Source organism: Rhamphochromis sp. 'chilingali', assembly GCF_963969265.1.
Source record: "Rhamphochromis sp. 'chilingali' genome assembly, chromosome: 13".
Taxonomy (NCBI): Eukaryota; Metazoa; Chordata; class Actinopteri; order Cichliformes; family Cichlidae; genus Rhamphochromis; species Rhamphochromis sp. 'chilingali'.
This window is the reverse complement of record NC_137940.1, coordinates 6,118,423-6,137,058: the sequence shown is the minus strand read 5'-3', so window position 1 is coordinate 6,137,058 and position 18,636 is coordinate 6,118,423. Positions and strand designations below refer to the sequence as shown.

The 18,636-nt window shown below is 37.0% G+C and overlaps 1 protein-coding gene across 11 annotated transcripts in view; it reads right to left on the bottom strand.

Moving 5' to 3' along the window:
* gria2b (glutamate receptor, ionotropic, AMPA 2b) overlaps nucleotides 1-18,636 on the bottom strand; it is a 53,147-nt gene that overhangs the window by 7,334 nt on the left and 27,177 nt on the right. For all 11 annotated transcript variants that reach the window (XR_013973861.1, XR_013973862.1, XM_080901291.1 and 8 more), the window contains exons 3-11: nucleotides 15,270-15,509; nucleotides 6,730-6,926; nucleotides 5,471-5,524; nucleotides 5,218-5,376; nucleotides 4,436-4,603; nucleotides 2,231-2,335; nucleotides 1,962-2,069; nucleotides 1,452-1,658; nucleotides 947-1,314 (exon numbers count right to left, since the gene is read on the bottom strand). Coding sequence is in view for 9 of the 11 variants with exons in the window: in XM_080901291.1 (XP_080757417.1) it covers nucleotides 947-1,314; nucleotides 1,452-1,658; nucleotides 1,962-2,069; nucleotides 2,231-2,335; nucleotides 4,436-4,603; nucleotides 5,218-5,376; nucleotides 5,471-5,524; nucleotides 6,730-6,926; nucleotides 15,270-15,509 (1,606 nt within the window). In the remaining 2 variants the exon portion in view is untranslated. The remainder of the gene's footprint in view (nucleotides 1-946; nucleotides 1,315-1,451; nucleotides 1,659-1,961; nucleotides 2,070-2,230; nucleotides 2,336-4,435; nucleotides 4,604-5,217; nucleotides 5,377-5,470; nucleotides 5,525-6,729; nucleotides 6,927-15,269; nucleotides 15,510-18,636) is intronic.

The following is an 18,636-nucleotide window of genomic DNA, read 5'->3' as shown; positions in this document are numbered from 1 at the left end:
AAACAATACTCTAGTTGGGATGTACTAGTTTATCTCTGAGACTACAATAATGCTAAAGATCCATAAAACCATTTTCTTCCACTTTTCCAAATTATGGTTGCAGTGGGAGGCTGGAGACTATCCCAGCGAAAAGCAGGGTACACTCTGGATAGTGTGCCAATCTAAAGCAGGGCTAACATAGTGGGACAGACAATCATTTGCACCAATCACTAATTAACCTAACCCCACTAAATGGGTGTCTTTGAACTGTGGGAAGAAGCCAAAGTATCCTGAGACAACCCACATAAACTTGGGTAAATATGCAAACTCTACACAGAAAGCCTCAATCTAGAATGTGGATTTGAACCCAGGCCCTTTAGGCTGTGAGCAACAGGGTTAACAAAGAGAAGCAGTGGTTACTCTTAATTTACCATAAAACATGTTTGGGATGAGGTGTGGGATAAAAAAGTTAGGTCAACACAACACAAATGTCTACTCACAAGGTAGTAAATCTACAGTTAAAATATTAATTTTACACTAAATTCTGTAAAAAGAATAATTTTATAACTTTTCATCTAAACAAAAGTAAATAAAACCAAATAAAGCCAAGACATACAGAATGTATGAAGAATATAACAAAGTGGATGGTTTGGTTACATGCTCAAACATAACATGTTACTAACTAATGCTCTCCATCCTCGTCATCCACTTTTGATTTGAGAATCTATGCTACAGTGCTTTACGCTGGACCTCTAAGTTATAAACCCAACAATATTACAACCCCTAATCCTATATTGCTAGCAGAGCTAAAAATACACTTGGTTGATGAATACTTTGAAGCTCTAAAATCATTTTTTTCTCATTTTTAGGTAGTTCTGGTGGAATATCACTTATCATTTACTTATACGTACAGCATAAATTTTCTTAAATTAACGCAATATGGAAGTTGTGGATTTTTCTGACTTACCTAGGAGAGATGTCACAGCCTTGTCGCATAAAGGCTCCAAGGGAGAACCACAGGCTGTTGAATATGCCAAACTCATTAGTAGACTCATTGGTCTGGATCTGCCCGTCCTCATACTCCTCAGTGTGCCACTCGTAGGGGCTGAAGCGGCTGACGAGGAACAGCACCACGCTGACACCAATGTAAGCAAAAACTATACACATCCAAATCTCATAAGCCAGTGGATCCAAGAAAGAGAAAACTCCAGGCTTGGATTTCTGAGGCTTCTTGATCATGATGGAAATGCCCAGTGACATGAAAGGCTTGGAGAAGTCAATCACTTCCTCTCGCACCAATGTGATGGTCAGAGGAGCCACTGCGATGTCTGCTTTCTATCAAACCAGAAGGCAAAGAAAAAAAAGGCAAAAAAAGGTTTAAGAAATACCACTTGAGATTACAGGGGCTTTCAATCAAAGCTATCTCATTGAAAACCTTTAAAGCATGCATTCGAATGAGTAGATCAACTCACCCCATATACCAACTCTCCAACCATCCCATTCCAGATTTTGGTCTCTGCATCTCTTGCTCCATATTTTCCATCCCCCACTATTTTCAGTTGATATTTGAAGCCACAGTGCTTCGCTATCTCAGCAGCAAGATCTACACAGTAACCCTCGTAGCGCTCATTGTCTACAAAAAGGTCAGCGTTCTTTTTCAGCATTACATACGGAGCTTCCTGAAGGACAGGAAAAAAGAGCAGCACACATGAATTCAGCACATATGAATTACCTTGTGAAACACAGTATAGCCTTGTAGCGTGAAATCAGTGATCTGGTGTTATTCTACATATATTTAACTACATATATTTAACAAAAACAAGGAAAAAAAACCAACACTTTTCTCCGTAAAGGGAAAAGTGTCTAAATTAAAGTGTTAAGACATCTATTCATAAAATAAGGTACCCAGTGGTCCAAGAACGGAGACACTAAAACCACAATTAAAAGTACGCAATTAGTTATGGACTCATTATTAAACATACCAAAATGGTGGTCACAATAACGGTCTTGTTTTCCATTCCTGTTGTGTCATTTGTAAAGACATCTGATTTGGTGACAGCCATTTTATCCATTTCATTCCAGTATCCAATCTGTTGGAAAAAATAAGCAATAAATTCAAGAAAAAGTAAGTGCTGCTTTAATGGACAGCTTGAGCCTTGAATTCAAACTATATAGTCTCAAAAATTTTCCAAACGCTCAAATCTTGTATAGATATTCATCTTCTATTCAAATTGGATATCAAGAGACTTACTTTTACAGGACCATTACTCTTTAATTCCATTATATTCACTGAGTAATTGACTCTCTTGCCATGCTGGTCAAATTGGATGTTTCCTGTCAGTCCTTCCACTCGAACCTTGGAAACACAAGATCAGACGTGTGTAAGACTGATTTGACATGAATAAATCTGTGTGACGAGCAAACAGTGGTAGTGGGCTTATGTGGAAGGCAATAATTAAAAACATGGAAGCTATCATTGTTGTTCTTATTAATTATGATCAGTCAAGTAACACCATTCACCATTCATTTGCAGGTTAAAAGTTGAGATTTTCAAAGTTAAATTAATTCTTGATGTTGTCTGGGTCATGCAAATGCAGTTTTGTCAGGATGAATAGGTAATAAATGTCTCATAAATCCTTTCAGGGCTTAATCCGTAAATAGCTGCCAATTTGAACAACAAGGATGAAATGCTCTTTGCTAAGTCATCAGGAGACGATTGGGACAGTTTCAGAGAAGTAAAATACTAATGTGCTAATAAGGATCTTTTTTACGTGTCTTTTTACTTGTCTGAAGTAATACAGTCCTCAAAAACATATTCACCCAGAGTTTCATTGCCCAAAAATCAGTGCATTGTGATGTTGTCACGACCTCATCCAAGTTCCCTAAAGTGACATCCATTTGGATCGGTTAAGTGAGAAGTGTTCTTTGCTCTTTGTTTCCTATGACTCCCCTCTTCTTGAGTGTTTTACCATGATACCTAATGACTTCAAATACTTCTTTGTGCTGAGCTACGAGGCAGCAGAAAGTCTGAATGAACCCAGTGGTGTCCAGATTGAAGAGCATAAACTCAGCATGTATTCAGAGAACATTCATTAACCAAAGGAACTAAAGTAGAAAGAATGGGAAGGATCCTCTTGATTTTTTTCAGGGAAAATCAGCATTTCTAAAATGCATTTGGTGGAGTGGATCTCTTAACTTCACAACATGGAAACTCAGATTTTCGACATACATCCTCTCATTTAGTTGACAAACTTGAAAAATCACCAAAGTTTAAGTTCCATTTTCAGTTGGCAAGTCACTGTATTGCATGAAAGCTGTTACATAGGTCTAGACTTGAGTGCTGATGTGTTACTAGTTGTTTCCTATATGGATGGCACGTCAGTACACTGCATACTATACTCACAATGTAAAATCCATATTAGATGTTACATAGTCTGTAACAGTGTTCAATCAAACTCACAGGTTATTTGTTTAGTTAAGTTGATTTGAGACCAAGAAGAAACCTCTTTAACTGCAGAAGAAGATGGATGGATGGATGGATGGATGGATGGATGGATGGAAAAACTAAAAATGAAAAACAAATTGAAACGTCCTTTCAAAAAGAGATGAGGGGGGGAAAAAAACAAACTTGTCACACACTGTGTTAATACTGTGATATTCATCTAGCCGTAGAACCCCCCTTTGGGAAAATATTAAAGTTAAAATATTAGGTAAAAATAGGTAGCATAATATAAAGTTTGATTCTCTCTCACTTTCACCTCACTTTGGGGGACATTTGAAGGTAAGAGCCATGTGATCTTGGGAAACTAAACATCACTGATCAGGTTTTGAGAGCAACATAAATTGATTTGGAAGAGATCCAACACCCTTGGATCGGCTTATCTTCTTACATGTTTGATCACAACCCAGGACAGCATCTCTCTGTCTTCATGGGGTGGTTAAAGGCAGCTAATCTTGATCTTTTATAAGTGTATCCTGACTTCCAGGGTGCCAGACAAAAAAACATCAAAGGCAAGAACTGATCAATTTTGGAAAAGCTTTCTGAGACATTTCCAACTGATACCTTTATCATTAAAAGAATCTCATCCTAGAAGCTGTTTTGGACACTTTTTTCTGCTCTGCATTAAGAAAGAGTGTAGATGGACAAATCAGTGTGGTACAGATAAAGACATAAAAAGAAAAGAAAAAAACATTTGAGAACCGTGTTACTGATCTTTCAGAAACTCAACATGATAACCATGAATAACTGATGCAGCATCATAGTTTACCATCAAATTAATCTCTATTTAGTGTGTTTCTTCTTCTTCTGAGAGCATATTTCTCTGTGTACATATGCACTGTAAAAATCAATCTTTGACAAGTACTTTCTACCTCGATGCGTTTTAAAATGCTATTCTTTTAATGTGTCTACTGTTACCACTGCAATGAATCCTCACCAGCAAAAGAGGTGAGTTACCTGTTTCAGTGCTCGCTCAATCTCCACACCCTGAGCCCATGGCACAGCAGGATTAGCCAAGCAGTCACCAGTGTTGGCCCTCCTGGTAAAGTCAATGCGCTGTTTATGAAGGTATCGAAAAGCTTCTGTCATCACCTGAACGGCGTCATAGGTCAGCGCAGATGTATACTATGGCAGAAAATTGGAGGAGATTATACATGAATTATATATTATATATAGATGAATAATGAAGGACTGTATTGCCATCTGGTTAAACATAATATAACTAGTTGACAAAAAAAGGCTTTAACTGTAAGCTCCGTATTCACACATTGAATAAATATAGTTGATCAAATAAATAAATGATATTTATCTGACATTCTGCACTAGATTACACAGTGCATTATGCTTTATCCACTGTCTTTCCCTAATTAGACAGCATATGATATATCATATGTTTGATGCTGGTGCTTTCTTTGTTTATGTATTTTTGTAGAGCAGTTTTGTTGTTTTGTAAATGTCAAAACTTGAGTGAGTGCTTTTTTTTAATCAGTGTGGCCTTAAAAACAGCTTGAACTTTCCCAGTTACAAAAAAACGAAGGCTACTTTTGGCAATGACTATGCAGCTCTGGTTATATTTTAATGTAAATTTATCTGATTTGTGTGTTTGCCAAAACTGAACATGCCATTCCAATTTCCAAAAAGCTGACTTCATGTGGGCTGGTATAGTAGAGTAAACTAAACAGAATAATCATTGATGATTTCAGTATTATATCGCCTCATATGTGCATGTTAAAACTCACCCTTATTTTACTGTCAGCTCCAGGATATTCTTTTTCTTCTAGTGCCTCCCATCGCTGATCAAATTTGGAAACCAAGGGATCATCAAAATCAACAATCTGAAAGCCTGAAACATTTGCTCCACCATACTGAATTTTGGACAGGTCTCCATCAATGAAACCCTAAAAAAACAGATCAAAATGAATTATTCCATCAATTAATACACTTATAAAGTCATTCTTTAAAGAAAAAGTTGTAAATGTTGTTTACACTCACCAGATTGGCTATAATGTAGTGGTAGCCTTTAACATGTCTGCCAATTGTGATGACCTACATTGTTGTGAAACACATGTGCATTAAAACAACATATAGGACACCTCGTGAAGGAAAAAGCAATTCTTAGTTGACAAAAACAGCTTAATAAAATGCTTGATTGAAGTTCCTCTTGTATGCCATTTTACACTGTTTGACAACTACACTTATAAGAAAGTACAATCTAAATCTGCCACATATTTATTCAGACATTATTAATTTGTTTCAATCAACCCTCACATGTCTGACAGTCTTGGCCGTTATCACTTTAAAAAACATTGTCACTTATAGTCGCAGCTATTGCTAGACAGAGATATCAAGTTCTGACGCCAGTTTTCTTATCAGAAAAGACAAAAGCAAAAAACTAACATATCTCAACCAGACCCCTTTTCAGTACCTCATATAAATGGCACACCTGAAACTAATCCCGCTGCTTGACTGACACCTTCGTTTGTCAGGGCTGCTACTTGATGCAGATTTGAATAATAACGTCTTGCATCTCCTATGTAAATGTCTTTGACATAAAGCAAGAAACTTCCACCTCGACAGTCTCTGTTTTTCCCTGATAAAGAGGCAACGAGGCTGTAGACATTGATTTCAGTCAGCATTTGGTTAAACAGACGTCTGCATGCTTTAAATGCTAATCAATATGCCTCCCTCGTGAGAAAAAGGTTAAGTAAAAATAGTCTGCTTATGTGCATTTGTTTTCCCTTTAATTGCAGTTTTGTTTACAGCCTAAATGAACAATTAGCATAATTGTTATGGTGCCTTTCTACATCTGCTGGACTGCATGGTCCATGTGACAAGGCTACTTTTGTAAGTGCTTTGTCAGATACACGTATTTCAACTGGATCTTACTTTTCTCCTACAGGAGTAATTAAAGGACAACAAGGTTGTTAGCATTTCCTGCACCCCCCTTTTTTAATCACCACAGATCCATTCCCAGTGCTATTTACACTTCCCAGTAGAGTTTTTACATATTTGGACTCTATTAGTTCTAATATCATGTATAATTTAAGCACGAAATAGTAAAAACATTTGTTTTTTGCTTTCAATGTTTTGCAAACGTACATTTTTTTTTAGCTTTCTTTACAAACAACAAGCCACTGATCATTATACCGATGGAGCCTACTGCATGTAATTACTTTACCCAGAAATTACTTACGAGAAAGACTACCAAATAATAATAATAATAATAATAATAATAATAATCTACAATGTACCTGTTCCATAATGTCCTTCACTTTATCCTGTTCACAGTCCAGTATCACCCTCCTCTCTTTTTTGTTCTCCAGATCTTGGAACAGTGAGCGGTAGGCCTCATCCTTTCTCTCATCTTTAAGGTTTCCCACATTAATGGCAGTTACCTGCCACTTTTTCTCTGCTGCGGTGTCCAGAACAATTTGCAGTGTTGTCAGGCCTGAAGAAAAGATTGACACAGAGTTAAAATATTAATCATGTTGTGTCTCTTTATGCTTAACATATGCATATGTTTTATAATGGTTTTAAATTATTAACTGCACATTCTCTTTAGTCCCCGAGATATTTTTGGCCCTATGGCATTTTAATGGCTCAATGCAGTAATCATGATATGCAGATTTCAAACCTCAAATTTCAAGAAGTCACAACAAGCACGCGAAAATAAAAATGTGGGACGCAGAAAAACAAAAAAGAAATGCAAGAGCCTAGCAGAAGCAGACATAGTTTGAAGAAAAAAAATAGACCAGCAGACAAGACCCGTTCAAAAACATTCTCATCTGCTTGTTGAAACCCAGTGAAGGTTTTACAGCGACTCAGTGCCTTATGTAAAGAGCTCATCAAGATGAGTCACAGGTATTCTGGCATGAACCTGACCAACATGTGGGAGGAAAGTGGGTCTAACAATACACTTGACTGCATCAATACCAACATTTCATATTTCATTTCTGCTCTATTACTGTATGTTTTAAAGGAGTAATTGAGTATTTTGCTTATTTTTTTCACAGTACAATCTATCCTGAACGTCCACTCATAGTCTTTGTCTGATATTTTGAATTGCAAGACCTTCAGAAAACCTTGAAAAATAAGTGTCTTCAGCAAAATCTCTTACAGTATGTGATCACTTATTTTGACCGTACTGTTTATTCCAATATGTAATATAAACAAAATGTTCAGTGAATAACTGACACAGCTGGTGCAGTTAGCTGTAGCACTGGTCAGTCAGTGTGATGTGTAGTGTGGTGAAGGCAAAGATATCATGTCTGTTTCAGATTATATTCGCATCATCCTCTCTGTCTGGTTTCACTGTTGAATCTTTGCTGTTATTGATTGCTGGTCTGCTGAGGGCAGTTAGAAAGCGGTTTAATGAAAAGGTTGAGTGTTTCATTCTGACTTGCCGGTGAATTACAGATGTAATCAATTTCATGCGACGCGGCTTTGATTTTATATGAGGAAAATGGAGACTTGCAGTTTTATCTGAATGAACTATTCATCATAGTTGCATTAAGGTCAAAGTAGTGGTTAAATGTGTTTTATTGATACTTAAGAAATTAGATAAATGAAATGAAATTTAAGTTCTGAGTAATATGCAGTGAAAATAATTAAACAACAAAGGCAAAATGCTAGTTAGCATTGGCTGAAGTCAAATATAATCTAGATAGTGCATCTCTGTGGACTGTACTTATAGTCAGTAGCTGCTCTGTTGGGCACACCTTACTAATAAAACCTTTTGCATCCACAACTGCCTTATTTCTTTGTTGCATAGATTCAACAAGTTGCTGAAAACCATTCTCAGAGATGTTGGTCCATGTTTACATGATGGCATTATGCACGTCCTGCATCTTTGTCAGATGAACATCCATATTGGATTGAAACTGTGGCCCTTTGAGTACAGTGATTTCATTGTCATGTTTGAGAAACAAGAGTGAAATTATCTTAGCTTTGTGAAATCGTGTGTTATCCTACTGGAAGCAACTATCACAAGATGGGTACACTATGGTCATAAAGACATGGACATGTGCGCAACAATACTCAGGTAGGTTATGCATTTTAAACAATCAGTTAGTAACAAAAACCCCAAAGCTTGCCAAAAAAGTATACCCTGCACCACTGTAGCGTCTTTTTTCTATTCTAAGCTGGCAGAAATGGTCTTCTGTTGTGATCTTCTGCTACTGTAGCCATGTGCTTCAATGTTTAATATATTTTGTATTCAAAGATGCTTTTTCTGCACACCTTGTATGTAAGCGGTTATTTGAGCTGCTGTTGGTATCAGCATGTAGAAAGCAGGCCATTCTCCCCTGACCTCTGGCATCAACAAAGCATTTATGCCTAGAAAAATCCCAGTAGACCAGCGGTATCTGGAAGACTCAGACCAACATGTGACATCAACAAATGTCCCGCATTCAAAGTCAATTTTATCACCTTTTCTGTGGCCATCAAATTAGCTGATGAAACATTTGCATTAATAAGTAATTAAATGTATTAAAATATATTGTCCACCCCAGTGTACCCTTTAACTTTATAACTAGATCACATCCCACCCTACACTCTTTTTACCTGAAAGACTATATCACCATGTAATACTAGTTTGTTCCTGTGTATTTAGTGTTAAAATATATACCGTATTTAGTATTTTGCTTTTGTTACAAGTTCAATGACATTTGTAAATGTAATTATTTCATAAAAAAGGACATCATTGATTTTGTTACATTCACTTTAAGTCATTCAATGTTGTATATAATGTAAGAATATATGTGACTTTTTCGGTTATATAATATTTTATAATTATTCACAAACCCATGATTTTGCACGTTTTGCAATGAACAACAAATACCTCTTTCAGTGGTCTAAAGCAGCACTTAAGTTAAATGTTTCCTTTACTACCTTTTACATTTGACAATTTTTTTATTATATTGAATCATGACTCCAAATACATGAGAACATGTACAATACGATGTAAAATGTTTAATTAAGGGTCAAATAGGCTCAGATTAAATAGAGGATATTGATTCGATTCCTACAAATTCATCCTCACATTAGCTATAATCTGTTTAACAAATTGTGTTCCCATATATCTACTGTGCTGAAAGTCCAACATCCTTCCCCAGAGTGAACCTGTTATTCTTTGCTTAATGCCTATTGAAGCACCACTTAAATCAATTGCAAGTGTTTAAAGGCTTTGTTTTAGGAAGAAATAGCAGGGGTTGTGATTGCCTACAGGTCTGCTATAACAGAACTTGAATCTGCAAATTTTTTATTTGGGTTTATTTTTTGTTTATTTTAATCTAGATTCAAACATGTAAATGTTTGAATGATGTTTAGATAAAAGTATGGAAATTATAAAAAAAAAAACCCAGACTGGTACAATTGTAATATTTGACAGCAGAAATAGCTATTTTAGTGCTTATCACTGCTGTAGACAGCGCTTTTATTTTTCCTTGATTAATTAAGCATAAAGTCTCCAAGCACGAGTATGTGACCTTATTTAGACAACAGTGGATTTCTAATATATTAGCAAATGCTGGCATGCTTAGTGCTGGGAAGGTTACTTTTAAAATGTATTCCACTACAGATTACAGAATACATGCCCCAAAATGTATTTTGTAACGTATTCCGTTACGTTACTCGATGAGAGTAACGTATTCTGAATACTTTGGATTACTTAATATATTATCATGCTTTTTACAACTACATGAATGTACTATTGCTGTGTGATTTATTACTGTTACTGAAGGTCCGCGGCTCCGAACCGTAGTAAAGGGACCTCTGGCTAATACTTCAGGTTCAGTGTCGGGCTAGTAGCCGAAAAATAGCTTTACTTTGTTGTCTGGGTCAAGTTTGAGACAGAGAGAGGCGTTGAAAGGCTGCTCCAACGGAACTTATTGTTTCGGAGGAAAACACGAACACTGTGTACAGTTGAGTCTTAATAGCTTACTTACAACTGGGCTCGTCAGGCACTCTTCTTGGCTGCAGTGGTTATTATTATATTTACATGTGTAACAAGTGTCACCTGGCAGTTTGTTGCTCTCTGCCAGGTGATTGGCTGAAGAGCTGTGAAAAGGTAGTGGGTGTGTGGGGCGAAGTCAGCGCTCTTCTGTGGAAAAAACCAGAGGCAATTAATTCACTCAGGTGCGAGTGGGTATACTGTCGGTAAGAGACTTTTGCCATTTTTTGTTTGGATCTTTTGCTATTGCATGTGCCTATTTTTAATGTGTCATTGGACTTTTTTAGTGTGACCACGAATTTTAATAGAAGAATTGATCAAGCCCTAGATCGACTGCGCGCAGGGAAACTGATCAATATTGTAGGTATATTGAGTGTTTGTTTTAGTTTCATGATTTTGAATGGTTTTATAAAATTGCTATTTTATTGGGTAATATTTTAATTGATAATGTTGTTTGTTTTTCAGCTGTGCTGTCTCTGCTGTCCTTTTTTTTTTTTTTTGTTCTTTTGATTGATTTGTAATTTTGTTTTGGTTAGTCCGTCCAGCCGTAGAGGCGGTTATTGATTGAGAGTAAGTTTTGTAAGGGCGGACTAACCTCTCTTTTGTTTTTTGTTTTTTTATTTTTAATTGTTTGTGCCACTTCCCTTTATCTCTCAGATCACAGGCCATACATAGCACTGATTCCCAGCTGCGCTGAGACCCGAATTGTTTGCAGTGTGTGCCACGATTGCAGTGTCACTAAGCGGGGTGTGACGGGTTGTAGTGTTATTTCGCACAGTTTGTGTGGTAAGTCTCATGTGCAGCTGGGATATCAGCAGGATGTGCTGTAAGTCCTGTCTGGACACGACTGGGAATTTGTATGTTTAACTCATGTAATAAATAAATGATCAATTATTTCTTTGCCCCGTTTACTCATCCCTTGTCCTCGGTTACACATGCTTCCAGCTCCCGTTTCTACTCGATGACAGCTCATACTTTTCCACTCACCTTTTTCTCCCTCCCTCGCTCACAGATACATAATGGGTATGGCAGTCCATTCTCCCTGCAGCACGGACTACACTGCCCATGAGGCTACATTCTTTAGGGCTGTAGAAAACATGGACGACGCGACAGTTCCCCAAAAATGAATGCCAAAACGTCTCTATTGCCCCCTGGTGTCTGGCTGCAGTATATGTCATAAACCCCGCCTCCTCCATGTTAGCGAATGGGACTGGGGTCAGACTAAAATAAATTAATTCCCCTCAGATAAATTTTTTTCCAAAGATTCTTTTTTGTCATCAATAGTTCTCATTATGGTGATTTATGTCCAAGGGGTCTCCTTTCCCATAAGTTTGATTCTAATTCCTACCGCGGTGATGTTAAATTGGGGTGTAACAGCTTTGACTGACAACTGCAGTCACCGAGAAACTTGTAGCGGACTTAGTTAGCAAATTGCATCCATAGACTGTGTAGGTTAACTGCCAAGGCAATTAGACCTGCTAATTAGTGTTAGCCGATCACACAGTTTACTATTGATAAGCACCTAAATTGAAAAGACTGGGCATCGTTTGAGCTTTTTTGGCCTCCTTTTAAATGTACAGGTTGGCCAATCAGAGAGAATGTCCTCAACATTTGCAACAGGGAAGATGTCCCAAGCAAATATTTCCACTTCCTGCTATAAAGCTGAAGTTGCGGTAAGGGAGACCCTTTAGACAAACTTTTTGGAGATGGAAGAAAAAACAAAAGAAAATATGACTAAGTTTTTGTTAGTAATGGTAACTGTACCGTTTTGCTGTAACTGTAACTGCTGTTGGTGTAACCCCACACCCCACGCATGGCACGCAGGATGGGCATCAACCGTGAACCAGTGAATTAGATAAGCACAAGAAAATGGATGAAAGGATAAATGGAGCCCACTGCAAAGTAGTCACATTTTTATCACGTTAGAAAAGATCAGTTGCAGCTCCACTTTTTGAGATATTTATCAGTTGTTTACCAAAAATAGGTTCCCAGTACCTGACCTACACCATAATATTGGTCTTCTCTTTAACCTACTCTTTAATCTATCTTGATCCATTGTTTAAACAAAGTTACTGGCCATAGCTGACAAGGTATTTGCTGGTTCATGCATTAGCCTCAGTGTTCTAATAGAATTCATCATAACCAGTAACAACTCCATTGCTTCCTTTCTTTCGACTCCCTGAGAAACACCCCCACACATCCTTGCATCATTTACCAACAAGCTTAGTCACTTACAGTCTCTCTCTTTCCTCTTCTCTCTACACTTTGGGTTGCCATGGGAATGAGTGGATCACACTGACCTAATTAGACAGCCATGCAATGATGAAATATGCACAACAGGCCCCTTAGTGCCACAGCGGGCGTACAGTAAGGACAGCAGGTCACTCCTAGCATTAGCATGGGGACACTGTGAAACAGCTGGTGCTTCTGATTTTAGAGAGGAACAGTATTTGATTCTGCTGTCAGTCAGAAAGGCTGACTGGTAAGACTTAGCATGCTGGCAAAAGGAAGAAAAGCATAGCAAACACAAGAGATGATTTGTAAAGCAGACAGGACAAATGGGAGGATAACGTTAGTGTATAAAGAGCAGGCAGGATATGTCTTGGATGGGAAAAGGTGCAATGGGAGACTTTAAGAGATGTAACACTATAGAAAGTTAAAGGTAATACAGAGCAGAAATGCTCTAAATCCTTCCTAATCCATCCACTGTGTATCCACTCTAAACTGTGTGTAGACAGCAGCAGTTTCACATCTCTATGTTGATTCACTTCTGTTGCAATAAACCACTTAGTGCTTCATATAAATACTTACATATAAAACTATCTTTGGGAATTTATCAATGTTGCATACCTTCAAAATGATTTCTAAAATTGATCTGAACATTGTCTCTTTTAGCGTGCTGAAAATAAAACAATTAGTCTATGAGCTAAAAGAATAATTTGATGTGTAACATAAACACTGAGTATTCCTGTTAGGATAGAAGACTTAATACTGTTATTACACTGTAACTAGATAGTACTGAGCTTTTAATTCTGGTTTTTCATTGCAGTAAGAGTGTTAATAGAGAGTGGAACTCTATCTGTGGAAGAGATTTTCTTTTCAGTGTCAGTTGCTCCAGAAGACTGCATTGTGCTTCAAGGGCAAAAGTCACAGAATCACAATTAGCAGGTGACAGCATAAAATGAATTACATGACACAGCAAAGTGAGATAATGCAAAAGCAGGAGTAGATTGTTCTTGAACCTTTTGGCTGCCATCGCCTTTATTACACCTTATTATTAATTGCTATATTAACCATTCTTCTCGAATTCAGCCACAGCCATCTTCCATTTTACCAACTCATATGCCGCTAGCTCAATTAAAAAATACAATTGTCATGCTTATAAAGCATATAGTGTGTTCGACGTTTCAGGTAGTGAGAGAAAATGTCTGCTGGAAGATATAAAATCTTATTTCCAGACTTCGACGTTATCAGTGTCGAATTTTGAAGAATCACTTATGAAAGGGATCAAAGAAAAGGGACGAAATAGATTTGAATATGAAGCAAGCTGGGATATTATAGTTTGAGGGTAGATAATATTTCATGTAGGATAAATTCAGCCCTTGATCTTATCCAGGATTCCAAATACAGGTGTACAGGCTCAGGATAGAGATTATTTATGGCTAAATAATTTAACTTATTCTCTAAAAAAGCTAGTTTTATCATTAAGGGCACCACTACTGCTGTATTAGTGAATGTTTGTGATAACTGCAGACTGTAAAAACATGATGAGTGCTATGGTGACAGTCTTCAGATTCTGTAATCCTTAATCTTGGGAAAAGCCTGCCTGTCTAACTGACTGATAGACCAAAAAGGGTATGGCTTGAATTTTAGGTAGAGTTGGAACCAGAAAAGCAACTGGGTGTGTGTATTTGTATATGTGTATGTATCTGTGAGTCTGTTGTTTGATTGTGAAGTGGAGCTGAAAAATAACACATGTGAACTAAGCATGGTGCAACTTTTCCTCTCAATTAGGATGGTCACACCATTGCTGACATCACATCTCTACGTAGAACAAGTGTGGAAATCAACAGCTTTAGGCCGTATCATCTCCACTGTATGTCAGAGATGACTCTGACTGCCTCTCCTCTAACCTCGCCTTGATATTACATTACACTCTCAAATGGAGGAGGTGCTATAGTTGATTGTATGTGACAAGCTGTTTGTAATGAGCCCATGCCCTTTACCTAGCTTCACCTGTGTTGCACACAGTGGGATAGAAATGTTTTGTCACAGGATAAAAGCGGTTACTCAGGATTCTGTATTCATTTGATCAACCGCTTCCCTGTAAGGGGACAAGTGGACCAAAAGTGTATCAACAAAATGTCTGTCAGGAGGAATGGGCAAAGTTTGGGTCCACTTATCCTCCATGAGAAAAGGTCACTAGGGGGACATGCGAGCCTTTCCCCTAAGAGGACCAGTGTTCCCAAAAGCTATACTAACAAAAAGCTACATGTATGCTAACTTACAGCTTAACAGAACCAGCAAATTGCTGGATAGATTACTCTTCTGTAGCCCCTTGTGACAACTCAGCAGCTGAAAGTAGCAAACATATAATAATATAGTCTAACTTACAGTTTCTGTGGTTTATATTACAGAATCCAAATATCTGGCCAATAATGCAGTTTTCAAAGTTCATAATTTCACATACATGTTTTACAAATAGCCATAGGATTAGCACTCAAGCTTCCAAGGCTACAAGATAACCAGCTGACAACAGTGGCAGATTTTCTTTAGAGAATTTCATGATGAAAATCCACTCAAATCATACTTTGAAAGCTATAAAACGTGTTCACTTCTTACCTCGATCGCTGTCGTAGAGATAGGCAAACTTGTCCCACTTGTAGTACTCAATAAGGCTGAGAAGGGGACCCTTGATATCTGGTCGCATCTGGATAATGAACTGATGACTTCCATCCAGAGGGAAGCTGGGTGTAATGAAGGAGACATGTAGCGTCCCACAAAACGAGGTGATGGTGTTTACAGACTTCTTGTCATAGAATCCAAAAATGGCATACACTCCTCTAGAGAACTGTGAACAGACTGAAGAAAAAAAAATTGTGTTAGGACATTGTACTGAATGTTTACTTCATTGCTTTTAATCCTGATTGAATTAAATTGCAAACTTCCTTTTCACTATTTAGCAGAAAACAAGTTGCTGTCTTTTATACCACGGATGATTTGCCAGAGCAATGTCATATCTTATTTGAAACAAACTCTTCTGACATTTATTTGGGAAGCATACAGTACTCCCTGCTATAATTCATAGCAATGTATATAACCAAGACCTTTATTACCCTCAGTTAGTGCACATTAGGGCCAGAAACAACCATTAAGGGACATCTTTTTTAGTTTCTTTTTCGGCTGATTAATGGATAGTTTCCCATAAGTTCTGTCAGGGGAGTGCTTGTGTTCAACAGCAGCAGATCCAATCTGAGCGAGTCACTTTGTGAAACTTTTATGAAATGACCTATTGCTTTATTTGATATAGTGATAATGACTGTGATTGATATTCTGTTTGTCTTAAAGATTCTTTAAAACTCTATATCAACTTTTTAAATGTTCTCTGTTTTATGGTATAGTAACACTGCCCCGAGAAAAATGTAACTATTCCACATATTCACAGGTATATGATTATGGGGCATCCAAATATGCTTCAGTGCACTGCTTCACCCCCTTTACCATTAAGAGCAGATGCATCTGTAGAATATTTAATATCCACAATATATTGTGAGATTCCATTAGATTTAATGTTTGCTTTCGTTAACAACAGTTTAATTATATACTGTGTGATTACTCTGTGTTTATATTAGATTACTTGTATTACATCCTCATTCTGCTGACTCTCCAAAAGCACCGTATTCAATAATATAGGACATATGTTCTGGTCCACATAACACCAGGGATGTAACTGGCTTCTAGCATTCATTATGCAAAGATCAGAAGAGAGTACTGAAAACTCAATGGACTGTAAACATAAATGCTAAATGTCTATCTTATCCTTTAGTTGCTTTCGGCAGTGTTTTTTAAACATTTTACTGGAGTAGATAGATTTGCATGCTCCTTGTAAATGTGTATTGATCAAATGTAAGTTAATGAGGGTTATTGACTTTTGTCATGTTTCTTTCAGTGTAATTAATCTAGTGATTTGTTTTTTTGTCCAGTATCATTGTGAGGTGCCTCATTGACAAAGGGAACTGGAGTCTGTGTAACAGATATGTGGTGTGACTATCAGTTTGATATGTTACTTCTGCAGGCTACTAGGTGTTTGTAAAGGTTTACTTCATTTTTGCTGTAATGCTTCATATATGTACACAGGGAGTATTCTTTAGCCACTTTTTCATATTGTTAAATATTACCAGCTTCATTAATGAAATCTCAGCTGAAATTAATTTAATTAAATTCTTTCTCTGGCAAATGACTTACTATTGTCCAGTCAGACTTTGTTCCTGCTGAACACGATCGAATCGAATAGAATAGGACTGCAATAGAGCTGTAAAATTGCAAAAGTTATTTTGGGTCAATTCCTAAAATATCTGGTTGAAATTTGGTCAAATTAAACACCCAACAATCAGTTGATGAAAAGTAAATTACTATTTTCAATGTGCATTTTGGAAAGGAAAGCCTCATTACCAAGCTCTGAGCTCAAAAATCTCATATCTTCCATGATTTTATTGAATGAAACAACAATTTGAGTCCAATTTTAGCTATTTCAGCAAACTGATAAGACGGTTTCCATCCTAAATGAAGATAACACCTCTATTGTTACCATGTGTGTCACTACTTTTGTTTTCAGGTTACTGGAATATTTAAAACAATCACAACGACCAACATGGAAAACACACAAAAATAAGCTTTTTTTAAAAAAACAAATAAGATTGACCATGACTCAAAACTTCAGAGACGTTTGCTCGTGTGCTTGAAGTGCTTGAAGTTTGTGTATTTCGAAATGTGGCCAACACTAAAGTCATGGTGCACTGACACAGGCTAAATTTAATTTATACCTCATTAAACCACTGGAGGTCCATAGAAGCTAGATTTTCACGGTGGTGCCTTCCTGTTTTTTCTTTTCCTGGAAAATATAATTTTAGCAGTTTTTCCTCATCTTTTGGTAAGTGAGTTGAAATATTTAACAGTAGATTAATTGCTCAATGCTGTATACCAAATGATTTTTTTATGAGGCAATGAAAACATTACTTGTTTACTTGTCAAACCTTTGTTTAGAGTTCCTTGGAAAACATTCACCCCATAGTCAAATGCACACACAGCCCTTTAAAAACTGGCTAGAATACCAGTGACTCGCTTTCATCCACCGCCATCATTCATGCACTTCAAATATCTTTAACAATCCATTGACATGAGCAATTAAATGTTCATCACAGCCACCGGAGCCGAACTGTTAACAGTCCAATCACCTCCATCAGTCTGTGACACCATTTCTAATCTTTTTAGCAGATGACACTGGCCAGTAATGTGGCCACAGAGAGATTAGACCTCACTAATCTAATTTCATTTTTTGTCTCCGTGCAAGCTAACAGAACCTAAAGTGTGTTGACTGTTAACTGTCACAGTCTAACCTGAGAATGATAGTGTACAGGCCAATGAAGTAAAAGTAAATGTCTGTCAGAAAAGAAGTTAGGTTACATGTTAAATAAGTCAGGGTAATTTAAAGGAACAAAGTCTGAAAATATGACACAGGTGGAGAGCTTTGAATTACATTTGAGATAAGCTAAATATAGTTGTAATTTACAGATAATGTGCAACTTTGGTACTGTGGCTACATGGAGACGCTAGCTACTGTAGTTCACAGTAAGTATCTTCCATTAAATTTTTAAAACACTGCTTTTTGAAGTTGCTGCTGAATTGTTCATTTCAGGCCTTTGCTGTTAAATCGGAATTTTGTATTACTTATATTCTTTTCTTATTTTCTGTTTGAGATATTTTCTTAAATAAGATAAAATACTGATCATATTCTAGACAATTACAGTTCACACAAAGAGAATGCCATATATGTATGCAGTTTTGTTTCACTTTGCAGCCTCCTTTTTTCTTTTGCTTTGCACCCCCTTTCCTATTTCAGAATAGCTGGTGAAATACATTTGTAAGTATATGTCATATTTTGTTCCAAGGCATGATAATTGTAAGACTTAAAACCCGCTCTATAACTCAC